Genomic DNA, 23,175 nt, shown 5'->3' with positions numbered 1-23,175 from the left:
GTTCCCTTTCCGAGAGGAACTAGCACTCAGGGAGACGTAAAAATAAGGACTAACTTGTTTAAAACTAAGATGAGGGGATTTTTTTTCCCCCTGAGGGTCTTAAGCCTGTGTATTAAATCATACTGTTCATTTAAGTTCCAAACTATTTGACTATTGTCATGTTGCAGATATTATCCTGGCTTGTTTCCAATTCAATGGCTTTGGGTTGTGCCTCTTGATTTGCTATTAACGAGCAATCAAGTACACTACATAATCTGGCATTTGATTATCCGGAATTTGATTAACCAAATGAAATACTCCTCGCCTGTGTCCTTTGGATAATCGAGCTTCCTCTGTTATGGGTGGCATGGTGGCTAAATGGTTAGCACTGCTGCCTCACAGCAACAGAGACATCTGGCAACTGTCTGTGCGTATTCTCCCTGTATCTCCCCGTGTGGGTTGCCTTCGGTGCTCTGGTTTCCTCCCACATTTCAAAGGTTAGGTGGATTAGCCATGCTAAATTACCCATAGTATCCAGGGATGTACAGGCGAGGTGGAAAAGCCATGGGAAATATAGTATTACAGGGTAGGGGGGTGGGTTTGGTAACATACTCTTCACCGTGTCTGTGTGGACTTGATGGGCCAAATGTTTCCAATCTGTAGGTGTTCTATGATTCTATATGCTACTATCATTTACTTCAGTCTGTTTTTACCCACCACTAAATGCCTCCATCTTCCTTCATCAAACTTGCAACAACATCGAACATTACATCGGCCCTCGATGTTGAACCAACCTGAAGCCCATCGGTCCTACACTATTCCATTCTCGTCCATTTGCCTATTCAATGACCATTTAAATGCCTGTAAAGTTAGCGAGTCTACTACTGTTGCAGGCAGGGCGTTCCATTTCCCTACTACTCTCTGAGTAAAGAAACTACCTCTGACATCTGTCCTGTGACTGTCACCCCTCAATTTAAAGCAATGCCCACTTGTGCTATCCATCACCATCCAAGGAAAAAGGCTGTCACTGTCCACCCTATCTAACCCTCTGATTACCTTATATGTCTCAATTAAGTCACCTTCTTCTCTCTGATGAAAACTGTCTCATGTCCCTCAGCCTTTCCTCATAAGACCTTCCCTCCATACCATGCAACATCCTAGTAAATCTCCTCTGAACCCTTTCCACAGCTTCCAGCACCTAAAAGATTAGATTAGATTCCCTACAGTGTGAAAACAGGCCTTTCGGCCCAACCAGTCCACACCGACCCTCCAAAGAATAACCCATCCAGACCCATTTCCTTCTGACTAATGCACCTAATACTATGGGCAATTTAGCATGGCCAATTCACCTAACCTGCACATCTTTGGAGTGTGGGAGGAAACCGGAGCACCTGGAGGAAATCCACGCAGACACTGGGAGAATGTGCAAACTCCACACAGACAGTCACCTGAGGCTGGAATTAAACCTGGGACCCTGGTGCTGTGAGGCAGCAGTGCTAACCACTGAGCCTTCTTAAAATACGGAGACCAGAACTGTACGTAATACTCCCAAGTGTGGCCTCACCAGAGTTTTGTACAGCTGCAACATGGCCTCGTGGCTCTGAAACTCAAACCCTCTACCAGTAAAAGCGAATACACCGTATGCCTTTGTCACAACCCTATCAACCTGGGTGGCAACTTTCAGGGACCTATGTACATGGATACTGAGAGCTCTCTGTTCATCTACACTGCCAAGAATCTTGCCATTAACCCAGTACTCTTTATTCCTGTTGCTCCTTCCAAAGTGAATCACCTCCCACATTTCCACATTAAACTCCATTTGCCACCTCTCAGTCCAACTCTGCAGCTTATCTATGTCCCTCTGTTATCTGCAACATCCTTTGGCACAATTCACAAGTCCATCGACCTTAGTATCATTCGCAAATCTACTAACCCATCCTTCTACACCCTCATCCAGGTCATTTATAAAAATGAGAAACAGCAGTGGCCCCAAAACAGATCCTTGCAGTAAACCACTAGTAACTGAATTCCAGGATGAACATTTGCCCTTCAACCACCACCCTCTTTCAGCGAGCCAATTTCTGATCCGAACCACTAAATTACCCTCAATCTCATGCCTCCGAATTTTCTGCAATAGCCTACTGTGGCATTTACGTTCTCTCATTTGCTACGTGTATAATTTTCAAACTGAATGGCTGTAATGATAAGCTCCAGCTGAAAAGTCTGATATTTTTATCCTTAACTATTTCCAAAACCTTTAAGGGGATTATGATCAGGTTATACAATTTCTCAGACACATTACTGGCAATATAAATATTGAAATGTTGCAACACCAAGACCAAGCTCAAGGTCTCCTTCTCATTTGTGGAGTATTTCAATTGAAAATTATTCAATTTTCTGGAAAAATACCCAATAGGTCTTTCTAACTTCTGGTCATCTTCTTCCAGGAATGCAACACTGACACCCAAATCACTTGCATCAATGGCCATCTTGAATAGCTTTGTATAATTAGGTGTGGCTAACACTGGGGCAGTGGTTAACACAGCTTTCAGCTTCCAATATTCATCCGTCTGCTGAAATTTTCTGCACTTCTTCAACAAGTCAGTCAGTGGAGCAACCACACTGCTAAAATTTGGTGGGAACGTCTAATGAAAACTACTCAGTCCCATGAATCGTAGTACTACCCTCTTGATCGATGGTATGGGAAATTCCCTAATAATATTTGTTTGACATCCCGTGAGGTCATTTGTCCATGTCCATTCACATGGCTCAGATACGTGACTCTGGCTTTTGCAAACTCACTCTTAGCCAAGTTTATCACCCAGTTTGCCTCCTAAAGTTGATTGAACAGTTCGGATAGGTGCTCCAAATGTTCCTATCATCTGTGATTAAATATCACCAGATTAATTGGGTAATCCTGAAATGATTTTATTGTTTAGTTTTTGAAATGAGGCTGGAGCATTATTCACAACAAATGGCATGCCATTTTGACATCATGAAAATTGAAATTTCTTTCTTTCTTTGGGATAAAGGTACCTGCCAGTATCCTTTGAGTAAGTCCAACTTAGAAATATAAGTTGCCTGTCCTAGCTCCTCAACACAGTCTTCCAAAGGCAGTACAGAATATGAGTCAGATTTTGTAACTACACTGACTTTGTGATAGTCCTTACATAATCGTTGGGTACCATCTGGTTTTGGCGCCATTACAATGGATGTGCTCCATTCGTTGTTACTCACTTCCGATTATGTTGTCTTTCAGCATATGTTCAATCTCCTTTGAACCTATGCCAATTTTAGAGGGTTACTTTTACAAAGATGTTGCTTAATTAGAACTGCAGAACTGCATTTCCTATCATTACATTGTTCAGAATTAGATTAGTACTTCCCAGCTTATTTCCACATATTCCCCCATGTGATGTAATAACTCTTACAGGTCATTTGAATTTTCCTCTAGAAGGTAACCCAATAATTTATTCCAATTTTTGAGAACTTCCTCATTGCCCAATTTAATTTGAGGAATGTCCCGTTCAGAATTATCTAAATTTGGTTTTTCTCTTTGTTATAACCAGTAACACCTTCTCCTTTTGCTTTCCTTCCCTATCAAAATACCTTTTGAGTGTATTCACCTGACACACTCTGAGATTTCTTTCAGTCTGGCATTCTTAACAAATAATTCACTTCACTCAATCTTTTTTTTACATTTGATATGGTCCACTAAATCTTGCTTTTAAAGATTGATGTACCACTGGGAATAACACAATTTATCTTTTTAGCAAAATTTTGATTTCTTGTCTGCTTCCTGTTTCATTACAAGCTATGCTACTTTTAAATGCTGTGTCAAAAAGTGTGGTGCTAGAAAAGCACAGCTGGTTCGGCAGCACCCGAGGAGCAGGAAGGTAGATGTTTCGAGCATAAACTGTTCATCAGGAATCATCATTCCTGATGAAGAGTTTATTCTCAAAACAGCAACTCTCCTGCTCCTCAGATGCTGCCTAACCGGCTGTGCTTTTCCAGCACCACACTTTTTGACTTTGATCTCCAGCATCAACAGTCCTCGCTTTCTCCTACTTTTAAATGCTGTCGAGCCAACTCACCCACTCTATTTAATCTTTCCCTAAAATTTGACACGTGGTCCAAATATGTGGTCTCTGAACTTTGACTCACCAATTTCTGCTTAATTAATTTCTGTTGTCGTCTCACCTCATGCCCAAGCACTAATTCAAATGGACTGAATTTGATATAATTACTTGGTGCATCTCTAATTTCAAAAAGTACAAATGGAATTCCTTTATCCCAGTCCGCTGGATAATTTTGACTATAAGCTGTCAACATGGTCTTTAAAGTTTGATGTCATTGTTCTAATGCTCTCTACATTCGGGGTGGTGTGCAATTTTGTTTTGTTTTGGATTGTTTTATTCCTACACTGTCCATAGTTTTCTTGAATAACTTCGCTATAAAATTTGACTCTTGATCCCATTGCATCTCTGTGGGTAGTGCGTATTTCATAAAACAAAAAAATGGAATAACTCTTTGACAATCGTTTTAGCTGTGATACTGCATATGGAATGGCCTGTGGAAGTCTAATGGGCACATTCATTATGGTCAATAAATACTGATTCCCACTTTTTATTTTAGGTAAAAGGTTCTGTAAAAGGTTCCTGAAATGTAGGAATGGGTATTAAAGGTGCTGGTTTATTGTTGCCTGAGAATTTCCATTTACCTGAGATCTCTGTTTCCCTTTCCACCTGAGGATTTCTCTCTTTTTCCCCAATTTCTATCCCTCCCAGATTGAAATTGATGTTGTAGCCAAGTTTTGATTTGTGAAATAGCTCATAATCATTTACCATTTCCACTGCTAATCTTGCAGTCTGAACTCTCTGCTCTTCACCCGAATTCTCACTACTTCAGGAAGTGAATTTTTGAACTCCTCCAAAATAATTGTCTATCTTTGATCTATTTTTAATGCCCTTATCCACCTTTCAAAATTACTTTGTTTGATCCTTTCAAACCCAATGTACATTTGATCAGGTTGCCTCCTTAGATTGCTGAAACCTTACCATTAGGCTTCTGGTACTAGCTCATATGTGTTTAAGATAGCTTTTTTGACCACATCATTCACCCCAGATGCCTCCTCTAATAAGTGATGTAAATACCGTATGAGCTCTACCTGCCAACTTTGTTTGGATCAACAATGCCCACATAGTCACTGGCTTTGAGTTTTCAGTTCCAGCCTTTGAAGTTCAAAAGCACTCTCCTTTTCCCTTTTTTCTCTCTCTTCCTCCCTCCCTTTCTTTCACTAGGGCCTTCCTTTTGTTTTCTTTTTCCTCCGCTTTTAATCGTAATTCAAACTGTTTCATTTCCTTTCCATGTTCAAGCTGCTGCCTTTGTATTTTAGCATTTCCAAAAGTTCTGATGGCATTTCCAGCAACCATAACCATAGACTTATTGCTGTGATTACCTCTCCTTTTTGTCCAATAACCCTAAATCCCACCTGGAATTAGAAATTTTGACCCTGACAAGAGCCTCCAATTTGTTGTAGACTAGATAAAGCCCCCACAAAACAAGTTCAGAAGATAGTCTATACCTCAACTTTTTCTTATTTTAAAAGTAAGTGTAAGACGTTCTGTTCCAGATGCAATTCCATTGGTCAAACTGCCAGTCTTGAAACAAAACACTCTTTATCCGTAGTCTATAATTAAAATACAGACAAAATTTTAAAAATTGGCTTAACTATAACTATTGAAATGCTTAACAAAATAATACATATAATAACTACTACTAATTAACTGTTCTAACATATCCTTGGCAAAGGCAAATACTGTGAAATAGATTGTGTCATGTGCAATTCTAGTAGCAGGAAGAGAACAAGCTTTTAGCTGTAACAGAGAGAGGAATAAAAGCCTCCAAAACCAGCTTCAAGACCCCAGCAACTGCTACTGAAGGCTAAAACTAACAAGGAAATCTGAATTCTGTGGGAGCTTGACCCCAGTCATTCAGGCTGCTTCTATTGTTCCAACTTTAAAAACAAACCCAAGGCTTTGGAGCAGACTGCTTGTCAGTTCTGTTTCAACCTTCCTTCATTTAAAAAAAAGGACGAAATACACTCTTAAAGCCACGACCACCTGATGAAAGAGCAGCTAGTGCTCCCAAATAAACCTGTTGGACTATAAACTGGTGTTGTGTGATTTTTAACTTTGTACAACCCAGTCCAAGTCCAGCATCTCCAAATCAAATCTCAAAGTCATAGTATTGTCTCCGAGTTTCTTCATTGAATCTTGTAGATAGTACACTCTGCGTCTGAGTGACAGTGGTGAAGCAAGTGATTTTTTTTTTACTCATAGAATGTGGGCATCGTTGTAATGACTATCCATAGTTGCCCTTGAGAAAGTGTAGTGAGTGGCCTCATGACTCACTGCAATCCATGTGTTCTAGTGAGGCCCACAACGCAGTTGTGGTGGGAGTTTCAGGAATTTGACCCAGTGACACTGATGGAACGACACTGAAAGAAACTTGAAATAAGCATAGTGAATGGCTTGGAGGGGATGTTTGTGAACATGGTGCCAATCAGGCATGCTGCTTTGTCTGGATGTGTCAAGCTTCTTGCGTGTTACTGGAACTGCACTCATCCAGGCAAGTGGGGGGAGTACTCCATCACATTCCTGACTTGTGCCCTTGAAGATGGTGGACAGGTTTTGGGAAGTCAGAGGTGAGTTACTCGCTGCTGTATTCCTAGTCTGTGACTTATTCAATTTCTGGTGAATGTTAACAATAGTTGGAAATTCAGAGATGGCAATGCCAATGAAAATCAAAGGACGATGGCTGGAGAGAATCTGGCACTTGCATGTTACTTTCTGTGCTATGTGTGTTTCATGGTCAATGTTTAACTTATTGGGACAGACCTGAAGAAAATCTTGGTGTAAGAGTGAAATGTACATTATCTTTTTCAACGTGAAACAATAAGAAAGCGGAATGAGGAGTCTGGTGTTTTAACTCAAACTGATGAAGGGCTTTTGCCCGAAACGTCAATTTTCCTGCTCCTCGGATGCTGCCTGACCTGCTGTGCTTTCCCAGCACCACTCTGATCTAAACTCTGGTTTCCAGCATCTGCAGTCCTCACTTTTGCCTTTTATCTCAAACTGCCATATTAAAATGCACCACTCCTCTGGTCAGACGCAGCCCGCACCTGGTTTGGTCAGGACATTGAAACTGATAACTCAGTCCATTGCTGTATGTATCACAGAAAAGATTTAATTTTGCAGTCCTGAAGGGAAATCAAGGAGTGTTTTACGCAAGAATGCAGGATATAAAATGGATCACTAGATGTTAATACTGAATATAATTTCCAGTTACTGGAAAGGGGACAGAAATCCAAACTAGAAAATATACCTTAGAATTGATATCAGGAAGCCATTTCATGGGATTTATTCGAGTCATGAAATGGGGCTAATAGATAGTGAATCATTTGAAAGGCCAATGGATGGAGGCTTGTAGCTTTCTATGGAAGGATAATTCTTTCATCTTTGTGATCTGAACTGTCTTATTCTGGCGTTCGTATTGTCTGATTGTATTCCTTTTCTTCTACTTTATTATGTTCAGATTTTTAAAGCTTATTTACTGTCCCTGGCTTTCTGTTATTTTTCTTTCTTTGATGTCTAATCTTGATTTATGTTTTGGAATGGTCCCACACTCTTTCCATATCTAGATTTCTAACTTAAAGAAATTTAATTCTTTCAGATCCTGGTATGCAAGCCTGATATCCACCAAAACAATTCATATTAGCTCCACAGGAGATTCTGTAATAACTCATTTTCCCCTTGAGTAATGATGTTTTACTTCCCTCAGAAATTTGGTGTATGCAAAAATAATTGTATAAACATGTTATAATTACACTTTAACAGAAGTAGATCCATACATAAGAGAAAGGCTAGTCTAGTTAATGATATGAATCATTGTTGAAAACGAATTTCAACAGGATAAGATGCAGTGATTCCTGAGAGTGATAAAATATTTAGCAAAATCAGTTAATTAGGTCTGAGATATGACTTGTTAGTTGCTTATTTACTCTGACAGATCGGTTTATTTATGTCCAGGTGACGGTTCTTCTGCCTACTAACCAGAATGTGACTGGTACCAACCTGGCAGTCCTTGGCAGTGTGACGGAGGCACAGCAGCCAATGACTGAGAGCAGTTCTCAGGTAAAATAGTCACAATTTCAATAGAAGTTCAGTAATTGTTAGGAGTGTTGTAAATTAGATGAAGAGTTTCTGCCGTGCTGCTTTGTGGCTTGTGAGTCTGCATGTGCCAGTGCAGGGAATGAGGAATAGGAAGGTCAATAGTCCCCTGAGCTTTTGAAGAAATTGTAAGATACATTTACAGCAGTCTATGAGGGTGAAAGGTATGACAAGAATGCGCTGATAACAGGGAATGAAGATGGGAAAAGCTGTCATTGTTCTTTAATTGAGGAAAGCAAAGTAAACAAGTTGGTTTCCCAGTAACTTGGACCTCAGTAACTTGCTCTGATCTGCTTTCCCAGGCTCTCTTACCAGTGTCAAATAATGGAATACATCAGATAACAGGAGACAACAATTCTGTGCAGCAAATTCCAGAAGCAATGGACTCAGCTGAACCAGACCTGGACTTTGAAGAAGAAGAGGATGAGGAAGAGGAAGATGATGATATAGATTCTTCTGATGTTGATGATTGGGAGCCAGGTCCTCCAAGGCCCTTTAATCCTTGTGATTTATGTAAGTGGGCATTGCTATTTTTTATCTACTAAAGACCAAAGGAATTAGTAGTTATTTAACAATACCAGTGTTGTTTTAGTTCTTGCTTTTTTTGTTTGCTAATGGAGTGTGAATGTTTCTGGCTCAGCCAGTATTTATTGCCCATCCCCTTTTGCTCCGAGAAGGAGATGGCGAGCTACCTTCTTGAACCACTGTTTTCCTTTGATGTAGGTACATCCACACTGCTGTTAAGAAGGGAATTCCTTGACTTTGACCAAGTGACAGTAAAGGACAAGTCAGGATGTTGTGTGATTAGAGAATAACGTGTAGATTGTGCTGTTCCTATGTATCTGCTGCCCCTGTTCTAGATTTTGGATATGGCAGGTTTTGGAAAATGCTGTTGGAAGAGCTTTGGCAAGTTGCTATATTGCATATTTTCGATGGTACACAATGCTGCTTCTGTGCTTAAGAGTGAAGAGAGTGAATGTTGAAGATGTTGGATGTTGTGCTAGTCAACCTGGATAGTGCCAAGCTTCTTGGATGTTGTTGGAGCAGCACCCATCCAAGCAAGTGGTAGTATTCTGTCAGACTCCTGACTTGTGCCTTGCAGATGGTAGACAGGCTTTGGGGAGAGAGGGGGTAAGTTACTTGCTGCAGGATTCCTAGCTGCTGACCTATTCTTCTAGCCACAGTATTGATATGGCTAGTCCAATTCAATTTCTGGTCAGTGCTAACTGCTAGGATGTTGATAGAGGTGGAATTAGTCATGGCAATGCCATTAAATGTCAAGGTGACATGGTTAGATACAGTCTTGTTGAGTACACAATGGTTATTGTTTTGCAATGCAAATGTTACTTGTGTTTTTATCAGTCCAAGTCTGGATATTGTCCAGGTCTTGCTGCATATGAATGTTTGCTGCTCATTATAACATCGAGGGCCACAACTGAGGTGTTGCCAGCACAACTGTCAGGATGTTACAGATAACAATTTCATTGAAAAACAAAATGCCTCCAAAAGTGAAGACCCTTTTATTTTCCTCATTATGGCAATGTGATCTTCCCACAGGGTGTGAGGATTGTAATAAAGCTCATCCATCTGCATGCCTCAAACATGGTGCCCTGCATTGCATTCCAAATCGGCCCGTCCTAAGCCGTGCCAGGGCCAGTCTGCCACTTATTCTCTACATCAACCGATTTGCTGGTGGAATCTTCTCCAAGAGACGCATTCCAAAGCGCACGCAGTTTGGCCCTGTAGAGGGTCCATTAGTTAAGCAGTCTGAGCTCAAGGATAACTACTTTCATTTAAAGGTATGTCTCTTATTCTGATCAGATACACTATCTTTTTTGGAAAGGTGTTGGATTAGAAATTGCAGGTACCTAAGACTAGAAGTTTGCCTTTTTGGAATTGTAATATATTCTTAAATTCAGAATCATTAAACCCCTAAAGGTGGGAAAGGTTTCCACTTCTTACTTTCTTGTAAATGGTGATGTGCATCACAATTGTATTTTGGATTTGAACACTTGTTAATATGGTCTGCAATTGCATTAAAAACATCCAAATGAATCTAAGCACAAATTAGATGTGGAGTACACCTTGCTTAAGAACATGCCTTGCCTCAGAAATATATCCTCTGCTCCACTATGGGGAGGTGATGGCCTAATGGTATTATTGCTAGACTGTTAATCCAGAATTTAGCTAATATTCTGAGGATGTGTTTGAATCCCGCCAGGGCAGATGGTGAAATTTGAATTCAGTTTAACAAAGTTGGAATTAAGAATCTACTGATGACTGAGAAACCATTGCTGATTGTCAGAAAAAAAAAAACATTTGGCTCAATAATGTCTTTAAGGGAAGGAAATCTGCCATCCTCACCTTGGCTGGCCTATATGTGACTCCAGAGCCACAGCAGTGTGGTCGATTGTCAAATGCCTCTGAAATGGCCTCGCAAGCCCCTCACTTCAAGGGCAGCTGGGGATGGCCAATAAATACTGGCCAGCCAGTGATGCCCATGTCCCATGAGTGAATTTGAAAAAAAAATCCAGTATGATGTTTTCCATTTGACTGGCTGTCTTATGGTATTTCTGAGATAAGAACGTCAAATCATTGCTTGATTTACAGTTGAAGATGCTGTACAGTTGTTTGGAGTTGACAGAATTAGCTCAATACAATGGCCAACATACCTCCTTCAAAAATCATTCAGCATTTACTCTTAGTAGAAATATGATGAAGTTAATTTAACTTTTACAAAGCAACTTGTATAAAGTTATAAATTAATTGGTCAGTCAATGGAATGATCATTGGAGAGTTTTGCTGGGTAAAATGGTTGTTGCATTACCAACATAATAGTGACAGCCCTTCAAAAAATTAATTATTTGAAGCGTTCCACGGCATCAGTGATGGTGATCAATACACTAGTGCAAATTTGTTTTCTTTTTACAGATTGCTATGGGAGTAGGAAGGGAGGATTGTAAAGATGAGGAGAAACCTGCTGACCTATGGTTTGATTTGTCTGACGAGAACTTGTGCAACTGGATGATGTTTGTGCGTCAAGCACAGAACCATTTGGAACAGAACCTGATAGTGTACCAGTACGGCAAGAATCTCTACTTCACCACCATCAAGCATATTGAGCCAAAACAGGAGCTCAAGGTAAAATGAGCATGTGATATATAGTGATTGCCTATAGTGTTGTAAATGGTTGTTCAAATTTCCCAATTTGTGATCCAATTACCCTGACTAACACTGAGCTGAAATTCCAATCCAAAGCCTGCTCTGTGACAAAAGGCTGCCCAATTTTCGCTTTCATTATTTTGCTTACTACAGCTAATTTTTAACCAAATCATTCCTGTTCTTTCTAGACTTACTTACTCCAATGTTTTCTGACCAGTCTTCCTTCCTTCACCCTTGGTAAACTGCAGTTGTCAGTGTCCTATTGTGCAGCTTTGCACTTGCACAACATCTAAGCGTGGATCAATGTCTGCTTCCAGTCCTTCCAAATTTTATACAACACATTACAGTATATAAATTACATAATCCATGTGTCTTACATTATCTGCTGTTTTCCCACAGTCTTTATAGACATTATCTCTATTTCATCCCATGCTGGCTCTACCTTGCTGATAGCGCAGCTCCTATACTTATAGCCTGCCTTCATAAATCCGTGTCTCCCATTTGTTTTTCCCATATGATACCTTGAATGACTGGTTCTGAAGGTTTTGAATCAGTTTAAATGTAAAAGACATCATGGAGAGGCTGAAGAATATTCTGCAGGTGGAACGAAGTAAGCAGATGTCAAGTAGGATCTCAGCTTGTCGGTGGAATAGAACTTGAGACACCTTTTCCTTCTTGTGTAGTTAGTTGGATGTGTATTTCCCCTTTAAGAGAGTGGGTCATATGACCTGGAGGTAGGGGTTAGAGGGGCAGACTAAAACCGACTTTGGAACTAAGAGGATGTGCAATAAATTATTTCCTGTTCGAGTTTACTCTCTGTCTACCTCATGCTCTATTTCTAGTTCTATGGAACCACAAACACGGTAACTGATGACAAGACTGGGATCTGGTCCACAAATTGTGTGCAAACATCTTTTCTTTTGTTGGGAGGAAGGACGTCATCCAGAGTTCCAAAATGGTGCAGAATTGTGGAGGTAATTTCAAGGGAAGTAGTAACGAGGGGCCTCAGACTGTGGTCAATGCCTGGGAAGAATGGTACACACCTGGGAACAGTCCAAGAATGGTGGTCGTCAGGGGTCTCTGGCTGCAGCTGACGGCTGAAGAAGGGAATAATTTCCTGAAATCTACTGGAATCGTCACGGAGAATGGTCATGAGGGGACTCAGGCTGCAGTCAGCATCAGGGAAGATGACACAGTTGATGATGGAGTGGCCGGTGCAGAGATTGTTCACTGAGGGGACTCGGGCTGTAAACACCTACTAGACTCGAGTGACAGGAAAAATTCCCGCCAGCGGGAAAACAAAACGGTGGGCCAATTTGGAGTGATAGGACCGTTTGATGAAGAGTCTGAAAGTTGCACACTGAACATTTTGATGTGTATTTAAAGATGAATAAAGTGACTGAAGACATAATGTTACCGGTTTTCTTGGATTCTGTTGGCTGCAAAACCTTCACGGTTCTAAGGAATCTGGTGCAACCGGAGAAACCTGTGGAGAAGGTATTCCAAGAACTGTGCAAAGTTATTTTGCACCAAAGTCCCTGATGATTGTGGAACATTTCCCTTTTTACAAGCAATTACAACATGACAGACAGCCCATTGGCTAATTTGTGACTGCCTTAAAGAGGTAAATGTAGCATTGTAAATTAGGAGGATTCCTCCAAGCTACCTTGTGGAACCATTTGATTTGTGGCCTCACACAAAGCCGTACAATGGGAGCTACTAACAAAGAGAAACCTGGATTTCAAGATTACTTTCAAAATTCTTACCAGATCGAGTTGGTGCCAGTGAAGCAATACAGTTGAGTGAAGACACCCAGAGTAGCGGATACTTGACAGAGTGCAGTACTAACTATAGAATGCCGCTGATGTAGCAAGAGTGGCCACAAGGAGTCAATGTGTTGGACTTGAGAAGTCTCATGCTGCAGGTGTAAGTGAGTGGTCTATAGTACCCAAAATTGGTGGGTACAACTCAAGCAAGAGAAGGAATGTCTCAAGGAGACAGTTCAGAGGACAAGGCAAAAGAAACATGCTACCAGCCAAGGAGTAGATTGGGAGTCAGCCAAGTCTGTGGGAGAAGCAGAAAGCCCAGAGTGAGCAGAGTTTTGGTTAAAAGTTCTGTTGTTATGGGGTGAGTCTGATTTTTTCTGACTTCTTCCCACATTTAGAGGGTAAGACAGTAAAGATGGAAATGGATACCGGTGTAGCAGTGTCTCTGATTCCTGAATCCGCATATCAGGAAAAGTTAAAGGCACTGCCACTAAAACTTGCCAAGATTACATTACAGCCATAACACAACAAGTGATGCCACTGAAGGGCTATCTACTGGTAAAAGTACAACCAAGGGACCAGTGTGCCGAAGTTAAAAGCAACTATTATTCACACACTCCTAGTTACAGAACATAAAGTTAAATTTGGGTGTGGTTAATAGGCTGGCGAGCTGAAAAATGAGTTGGCAAGAGAGTTTGGACAGGTAGGAAACCCTGAGGTAAATGATAGGAGAAAAAATAAAATTTTGGTTTGAGCAGGAGGCTCGTTCAAAGACCCCTGTACCGTATGCCATCCAGCCTAATGTGAAAAGGTTGGAAGTGTTGACTCATTCCAACCCAAGTTGCCACTCAGTTGGTGTGCGATGCCTCACTTTGAGGTTTGCGTTGTAGTGTCACACATCTTAACGAATGGGGAGGAAAGGCCCATTGCGTTCACATCGAGGTCACTAAGATGGAGGCGAAATATGCCCAAGCGGAAAAGGAAGGCTTGGGTATCATGTTCGGTGTTAAGAAGTCCATCAATTTCCTTTTATGGAAGGCACATAGTGCTGCTGACAGACCACAGAATCTCCATTTTTGACCCCTGTACGAGGATACTGTGCCTGCAGAGATGGGTACTGACTCTGTCAGCCTACTCATATAAATCAGATACCGACAATTGGAAAAGCACAGTAATACAGATGCTTTGTCAAGATTACCACTACTGAGAAATAAGGATGCTCTCTACTGGAACCTGAAAACTATGTACTTTTCCCAGGAAGACAATGAGTCAGGAGCGGAACGCTACCTGGAATGACCTGGTTTTGAGCCTAGTGGTGGACTTAGTCCTAAGAGAAAGGATTTGTCTTGGAAGCCCAGAATTATGCCCCAGTCTGTACAGGAGGTAGACGTCGTCGGTATCAGATAGGTGTTTAATGTGGGGAATGCGAGTTGTTATTCTTGCTCCATTGAGAGGAAAAGACATATCTGTGGAACAACAGAAGCTTCTGGGCCCCAGGAGACCATACGAGAAAAAGTTCCTGAGACGATAAGATGATCTTCTCAGAATCACCATTCCCCTGAGAGACTGATCATGTCACTGTAAACTGTGGAAGGATCATATTCTTTTTCCAGGTTTTTGTTTGTAAATATTCCTGATGATGTCTATATGTTTGCTACGATGCTTGTATAATAGTTGAATTAGTTGAATGTATGTATCTTGATAACAGAAGTAAGACAATAAAGGGGAAGGAGTGTTCTGTATGCAGTTGGTTGTGTGCTGCCACTTTAAGAGAGCAGGTCAGGTGACTCAAGGGTGGCCTAAGACTGGCTGAGAGGGTGCACATTAAAGTATTGCCTATTCTAGTTAGCCTCCGTCTACCTGTGTTTTGTTTATGGTTTTAGTGAATCACAAACATAATATTTGTGAATAGAGTTTATTGACTGCTCAGTCGCACAGCTCATTCCACTCTCCATATCACTTGTTCCCCTTTCTATATTTCTTCAGTCCCTTAATCAATTAATCCAGATCAGCAGCTTAACTCTTGCAATACTGACGTATTTGTCTCTTTAAATAAAAATAATTAAAGACAAATAATCCTTGAACAGAAACTGATGAAAAAAAGTTATTTTCACAATCCACACCTTATTTATTCTAACACATTTAATCAGAAAATGACCTGAATAAGTACTTGGCTGAAAATGTGTTGCTGGAACAGCGCAGCAGGTCAGGCAGCATCCAGGGAACAGGAGAATCGACGTTTCGGGCATAAGCCCTTCTTTGAGACAAGGTGGGAGGAGGGGAAATGAGGAAACTGGAGAAATCCGAGTTCATTCCTTGTGGTTGGAGGGTTCCTAGGCGCTCTTCCTCCAACCGTCGTGTTGTTGTGGTCTGGCGATGGAGGAGTCCAAAGACCTGCATATCCTTGGTGGAGTGGGAGGGGGAGTTGAAGTGTTGAGCCACAGGGTGGTTGGGTTGGTTGGTCCGGGTGTCCCTTGAGTGACATCAACACGGTGTCATTTGTAAACTTGAAGCAGATAGAACTCTCAACATTGCTTCTGTTAACCTCTCAACAATTTTGGGAGGTGTGTGTACATGTTGCCACTTTTAGAATGTGAGTTTAAAAATAATGGCTTAGAATAGTAGAATTCCTGCAATGTTTAAGGAAGTCATTCGGTCCATTGAGTTCACACCGATCCTCAGAAGGATATCCAACATAGACCCAAGCCCCAACCTATCCCTGAAGCCCCGTATTTCCCATGGCTAAACCACCTAGTAAACATTGGGAGAAGGTGCAAACTCCACACACCTCGATTGGAATCGAACCCAGGTCTGTGGTGCTGTGAGACAGCAGTGCTAACCACTGAGCCGCCATGCTGCTTATAGATGAAATGTTTCCAAAGTTCGGAAAGAATAATCTGATCCAGTACTTGTCAAAGAGCAATGATCTCCTGGAGTGATAATAGAAGATTGGTTTTACTGGTGGTTTACAATTGGTAGGATCAACATTGAAGGCCATGAGCAGATATTGGCTCAGGATAGTTGAGGAGAAAGTGAGGTCTGCAGATGCTGGAGATCAGAGCTGAAAATGTGTTGCTGGAACAGCGCAGCAGGTCAGGCAGCATCCAGGGAACAGGAGAATCGACGTTTCGGGCATAAGCCCTTCTTCAGGAAAGATAGTTCCTGGTGGGCGGCATGGTGGCACAGTGGTTAGCACTGTTGCCTCACTGCACCAGAGACCCGGGTTTGATTCCCGACTCAGGCGACTGACTGTGTGGAGTTTGCACGTTCTCCCCGTGTCTGCGTGGGTTTCCTCCGGGTGCTCCGGTTTCCTCCCACAGTCCAAAGATGTGCAGGGTCAGGTGAATTGGCCATGCTAAATTGCCCGTAGTGTTAGGTAAGGGGTAAATGTAGGGGTATGGGTGGGTTGCGCTTCGGCGGGTCGGTGTGGACTTGTTGGGCCGAAGGGCCTGTTTCCACATTGTAATGTAATGTAATGTAATGTAATAGTTGAGGATTGACCTTAGCTTAGAAAAGCTCAGAGATCAAAAGCTTTTCGGCAGTTTTAGAGAAAATCCTTCTGGGGTCAGAAGCAAGTATAGTTTCTCCTTTAGCAAGGAATATAAGATAGTTGGAGGAAAACAATTACCTTCTTCGAAAAGTTTGTTCTTGCAAATTCCAGACCAGGAATGTTTGGTTAAAATGTGCAGGTTATTGACCTTATCGAGGTTTACAAAATTATGAGGGGCATGGATAGGATATATAGACAACGTCTTTTCCCAGGGATAGGGAGTCCAGAACCAGAAGGCATAGGTTTAGGGTGAGAGGGGAAAGATATAAAAGAGATCTAAGGGGCAACGTTTTCATGCAGGGGGTGGTACCTGTATGGAATGAGCTGCCAGAGGATGTGGTGGAGGCTGGTACAATGGCAACATTTAAGAGGCATTTGAATAGGAAGGGTTTGGAGGGATATGGGCCGGGTGCTGGCAGGTGGGACTAGATTGGGTTGGGATATCTGGTCAGCATGGACAGGTTGGACCGAAGGGTCTTTTCCATGCTGAACATCTCTGACTCTATGAAAAAGTCTAAGCTGTCAGTTGTGAGAGCATTCATGTAAGAAGACTTCACAGGAAAGAACTGTGAAATATCAGTGAAATTAAACTTAAAGATATGATATAGAGGAGTTATTTCTCCAAATTTGATTCTCTCCATTATTGTTCATGTCAAGAAATAGGATACGACTTTATTTTGCTGCGAGTTTTAAGATTTTTCCAACTATGTTCTAATATCTTGATTTAATTTGTTTCAGTTTTGAAAATAACTGTGTGGCCTCATGTAACTACGGGCTATATTTCACCATAATTCAGCTAAGTGGCAATTTGGTGAGTTTTTTAGAGGGTTAGGACTCTCTGAATCTGAGCAAAATTTCTCTCACTATCTTCCCAAACACATTTCATGACTTAATATACCATGGCTTGAGATCACTTTGCTCACTCTATTCTCCCAGTTAAAAATCACACAACACCAGGTTACAGTCAAACAAGTTTATTTGGAAGCACTAGCTTTCGGAGTGCTGCCCCTTCATCAGGTAGCTACCTAATCTGTTGGACTATTAACTGGTGTTTTGTGATTTTTAACTTTGCCCACCCCAGTCCAATCTCCTGCACATTGTGTATTCTCCCAGTCATTGTAGGTAAAAGTACTAACTTTCCCAGGATCCCTGGTGCCAGAGCTATCTTTAGAACTCAGCCGTTAAGTGCTATCAGACTGGAACTTCCCTGCATGGTTTGTGTGACTTTCCTTTGACATGTTGGACAGAGGGAAATTGGCAACCTGCTTTGCCGACAGGGATTTAGAAATCTTGCACGCAGGGGTGGTGCATGGGAGGGTTGATTTTCTTTTTCGAGTCTGGCAGAGAAGACCATTTGACCCCAGGTGCTGCCAGCCAAGAATGAGGTTGCTATCTTGGGTGACTGTTATTTCAGCAGTCTGGAGGAAAGACTAGCAATGCATAGAGAAAGCCAGTTACCTTCTGCATTCTCTGAGGGTACGTGCCAGCATCTTTGCTCTGCTTCCTCATAATCATTCACTGCACACACATTTTCCTTTGTTAATGATCACCTGGGAGACCACACCATATTACGCTCACCTACATCAGCACTAACAGCTGACCCACCAACATTCTCTTCATTTTGTCCCATTCCAGGAGCAAAAGTCTTCAGAAATTTAGAGTTCCCAGAGGTGCTTAAAAAATAAATTTGGAGGGCAAAGTGGGGTCACAAAATACCTTTGGCACATAGGATTAAGGAAGACTTCAAGGCATTTTATATTAAGACCAAGTGGATTACCAGGAAAAGAATTGGGCCTATGAGAAACCAAAAGGGCATTCTGTGCATAGAGCCAGAGGCCGTGGTAGAGATCTTAAATGAATATTTCTCAACTATACTCACAGAGGACAAAGACATGGTAGGTGGAGATTTTGACTGGGATGGTGAGGCTCCAGAACATGTTAAGATTAATGAGGTGGAGGTGTTCGATGTTTTCACAGGCATAAAGGTGCATAAATCCCCAAGGCCTGATGAGTTGTGTCCCAGGCTGCTATGGGAGACAAGGGGCAAGATTACTGGGGCCCTATCAGAGATATTTAAAATTTTGCTGGCCATAGATGAGGTCTTGATAACTGGAGGATGGCAAATGTGGTTCCTTTGTTCAAATCAAATCAGAACAGCAGCAGGGGGAGGCCAGGTAATTACAGACCAATTAGTCTGGCTTCAGTGGGAAAGGAATTAGTGGAAAAAATTCTGAGGGACAGGATGAGTCAGCATTGTTTTGTTGGAGAGATCCTGTCTGACTAATTTAATCAAATGTTTTGAAAAGGTGACTAGATATATATTCATGTGGGTAATGCAGTTGGTGTGGTTGACATGGACATCAGTAAGGCCTTTGACAGCAAAGTCCACATGCTGGTCCAAACGTTAAGAGCCCATGTGATCCAAGGCAAGTTGGAAAACGAGATCAAAATTAGCTTGCAAGTAGGAGGCAAGGGGTGATAGTGGAAGATTGTTTTTAATGAATGGAAGCTTGTGAGCATTGATGTACCACAGGAATCGCTTCTGGGACCCTTGCTGTTTGTTGTGTAAATTAATGGCTTGATGTGAACGGAGAAGATATAGTTAGTAAGTTTGCAGATGACACAAAAATTGGCGTTGTTGTTAACAGTGAGGAGGATGGTCTCAGACTACAGTGTAATATTGATCAGCTGCTAAATTGCGCAGAAAATGACAAATATAATTTAATCCTAGTGCATTTTGGGAGGTCTAGTAAAGGAAGGATTAACAAACGAATGATTGGTCCTCCGGGGTTACTGAGGAACAAAGGAACCTTAGCATACAAGTTCACAGATCCCTGACGGGGTTAGCATAGGTGGACAGGGCAGTAATGAAGGCATGCATAGAACATTACAAAGCAGTACAGGCCCTTCAGCCCTCAATGTTGTGCCCACCTGTGAAATTCATCTAATCCTCATCTAACCTACACCGTTCCATTATTATCCATATGTTTGTCCAATGCCCATTTCAATGCCCCTAACGTCGGCAGGTCTACTCCTTTTGCAGGCAGGTCGTCCCGCAACCCTATTACTCTCTGAGTAAAGAAACTACCCCTGATAACTGTCCTAAATCTGTTACCCCTCAATTTTAAGCTATGTCCCCTCGTGGTTGCCTTCCCCATCTGAGGAAAAAAAGCTCTCACTGTCCACCATATCTGACCCTTTGATTATCTTATACATCTCGATTAAGTCACCTCTCAACCTTCTTTTCTCCGTTCCCTCAGTTCCCTCAGTCTTTCCTCGTAAGACCATCCTTCCATATAAGGCAACATCCTAGTAAATGATATTCATTACCCAGGTCATAGAATATAGGAGTAAGAAAATCTTGTTTCAACTTTGCAAAGCATTGGTTAGGCTGCAGATGGAATATTGGTTGCAGTGTCAGAACACTAATGGAAGAACGTGATTACACCGGGGAAGCTGCAGAAGAGATTTGCCAAGATGTTGCCTGGAATGGAAAATCTCAGTTATAAGGAGAGAGTGCATAGGCTGAGTTTGTTTTCCCTGCAGCAGAGGAGGTTGAAGGGGGATCTGATTTAAGGTATACAAAATGATGACAAGCACAGACAGGGTAGATTGTGAGAATCTTTTCCCCATGGCAAACATGCCTAAGACCAGAGGGCATCCATTTAAGGTGAGAAGTAAGTGGTTTTGAGGGTATTGAAGAAAACCTTTTCAGCCAGAGGCTGGTCAAAATATGGAACACGTGGCCTGAGAAGGTGGTGGAGGGTACTCTCGCAACATATAGGAAGCATCTGGATGAGTACTTAAAATGTAGGCTGTGGACCAGGTGCAGTTAAATGCGATTGGTGCTTGTGTGTTTGGTGTTTGTTGGTTAACATAAACATGGTGAGTCCAAGGGTTTGTTTCTCTGCTGTATGATTCTGACAGTGTTGGAGCTGAAAGAGCCAATAAGGATGATGAGGTGCCTAACTGTCGGCTCCTCACCCCTTATGAGAGATGATCCTGATAGTGACTGCCCCAAGTGGCTGGTTGACTGTGCCCAAGACTCTTGACTAATATTAGAGACTGCCCTTGACTTACTGTCCAAAAATCCCTTGACTTGATGAAGACTATTCCCCGTAGACTTTGAGACATGGCCACTTAGTTGATGTGCATATAGTGTTTGCCATGTACACTACTTGCATATGATAATGTTGTCAAATTGACATAGCACAGAGATGTCCAACAATATGGCCACCTTCTTGACTGATCACAGCCATCAACAATGATAAGCTGCCTAGTTTGTGTCTGCATTAAAAGACAAGGCAAGACAGAAACACCATAGATCTTTAAGTCTGGCTGAGAGGGCTATGCTGCAAAACGGGATGGCAAGGCAGAAATAGGCACAAGTTGGTCAAATGGACAGATGCGTGACAGATGAGTTTCATGCGGAGAAATGTGAGGAATGCATTTTCATAGAAGGAGTGCAGAGAGACAATAGAGGCTCAATGGTTCAATAGTGGCACAGTGGCTCAATGGTTAGCACTCTGCCTCACAACGCCAGGGATTCTGGTTCGATTCTAGCCTTAGGCGACTGTCTGTGTGGACATTCTCTCCGTGTTTTCGTGGGTTTCCTCCAGGTGCTCTGGTTTCCTCCCACAGTCCAAAGATGTACAGGTTAGGTGAATTGGCCATGCTGAAATTGCCCATAGCGTCCAAGGATGTGTAAGTTAGATGCATTAGAGAAAATATAGAGTAACAGGGTAGGGGGAATGGATCTGGGTGGAATACTCTTTGGAGGGTTGGTGTGGACTTGTTGGACCTGTTTCCACACTGTAGGGATTTAAAGGTTCTATACAACTTTGAGGGGAATACAAGAGCAGAGGAACCTCAGGGTTCATGTGCATAATTCTCTGAAGGTCGCCAGGCAAGTTGTTGAGAAGGCTAACAGAATCCTTGGGTTTATAAATAGAGGCATAGAGCATAAAAGCATGGAAGAGATACAACATCTCTACACATCATTGGTCAGTCAATATTTGGAGTATTATTTCCAGTTCTGGGCACCTTATTTTAGGAAGGATGTTAAAGCCCTGAGAGAATGCAAAGGAGATTTACTAGAATAATACCAGGAATGAGAGATTTTAGATAGAAGGAAAGATCAGAGAAATTGGGCTTATTTTTCTTGCATCAGAGAAGATTAAGGGGTGACCTTATTGAGGTGTTCAATAAGGATAACAAAGGATATTCTACTCAATAATGTCAGTAAATCGAAGTCATAATTTATCAGCAAGAGTGCTAGGAGTGGGATGAGGCGAAACCTCTTTACTCAGAGTTGTTGGAATTTGGAATGTGCTCCCTGGGAGAGAGGTAGAAGTGGCTTCCAGTAGAGGTTTCAGCAGAGAGCTGGATATATATTTGATAGTGAATTTAAAGGGCTACGGAGATTTTATTTTAGTCACTCATGAGACATGGGTGTTACTGGCTGGCCAGCATTTTATTGCCTGTCCCTAATTGCTCTTGAAAAGTTGTGAGTGAGCTGCCCTGAACTGCTGCAGATGCCATTAAGGAGGGAGTTTCTGGATTTTGACACAGTGATGATAAAGTAGCAGTGTTGTAAGAGTAGATGTTTGTGGATGTGGTGCCAATCAAGTGGGCTGTTTTGTCCTGGATGGTATCAATCTTCTTGAGTGTTGTTGGAGCTGCACCCATCCAGGCTAGTGAGGAGTATTCCATCACATTCCTGACTTGTGCCTTGTAGGTGGTAGACAAGCTGTGGGAGGTCAGTAGGTCTGCAGTATTCCTAGCCTTTGACCTGTACTTGTCATCACTCTGTTTATATGGCAAGTCCAGCTTGATTTCTGGTCATTGGTAACCCCAAGGATGTTGATATGGGTTTTCAGTGATGGTAACACCATTGAATGTCAAGGAAAAGTGGTTAGATTGTCTGTTATTGGAGATGCTCATCGTCTGGTGTTTGTGTTGCGTGAATGTTGCTTTGACATTTTCAGCCCATGCCTGGATATTGTCCAGATCTTGTCATATTTGAACAGTGACTGAGGGCTGGAGACTGGGACGAGCTGGGTAGCACTTTCAGGAGATGGTACAGATATGATGGGTCAAATAGCATCTTTCTGCGCTGTTGATTCTCTGATTCTAAGCAAGTGAGCACTAAGAGATATCTGCGCTGTTGATTCTCTGATTCTCAGCAAGTGAGCACTAAGAGATAAAATGAGAAGCTTTTGAAATGTACATTGGTCAAATAAGACCATAAGACATAGGAGCGGAAGTAAGGCCATTCGGCCCATCGAGTCCACTCCGCCATTCAATCATGGCTGATGAGCATTTCAACTGCACTTACCCGCATTCTCCCCATAGCCCTTAATTCCTTGTGACATCAAGAATTTATCAATTTCTGCCTTAAAGACATTTAGCGTCCCAGCCTCCACTGCACTCTGTGGCAATGAATTCCACAGGCCCACCACTCTCTGGCTGAAGAAATGTCTCCACA

At 42.0% G+C, this 23,175-nt stretch overlaps 1 protein-coding gene across 4 annotated transcripts in view; it reads left to right on the top strand.

Moving 5' to 3' along the window:
* prdm10 (PR domain containing 10) overlaps positions 1–23,175 on the top strand; it is a 236,734-nt gene that overhangs the window by 68,355 nt on the left and 145,204 nt on the right. For all 4 annotated transcript variants that reach the window (XM_043676952.1, XM_043676953.1, XM_043676951.1 and 1 more), the window contains exons 5-8: positions 8,070–8,174; positions 8,513–8,723; positions 9,768–10,009; positions 11,142–11,351. In XM_043676952.1, the coding sequence (XP_043532887.1) occupies positions 8,070–8,174; positions 8,513–8,723; positions 9,768–10,009; positions 11,142–11,351 (768 nt within the window). The remainder of the gene's footprint in view (positions 1–8,069; positions 8,175–8,512; positions 8,724–9,767; positions 10,010–11,141; positions 11,352–23,175) is intronic.

The sequence above is a fragment of the Chiloscyllium plagiosum genome, chromosome 35 (genome assembly GCF_004010195.1).
Source record: "Chiloscyllium plagiosum isolate BGI_BamShark_2017 chromosome 35, ASM401019v2, whole genome shotgun sequence".
Classification (NCBI taxonomy): Eukaryota; Metazoa; Chordata; class Chondrichthyes; order Orectolobiformes; family Hemiscylliidae; genus Chiloscyllium; species Chiloscyllium plagiosum.
Note: the sequence above shows the minus strand (reverse complement) of the source record. Positions and strands in the feature narration are given on the sequence as shown.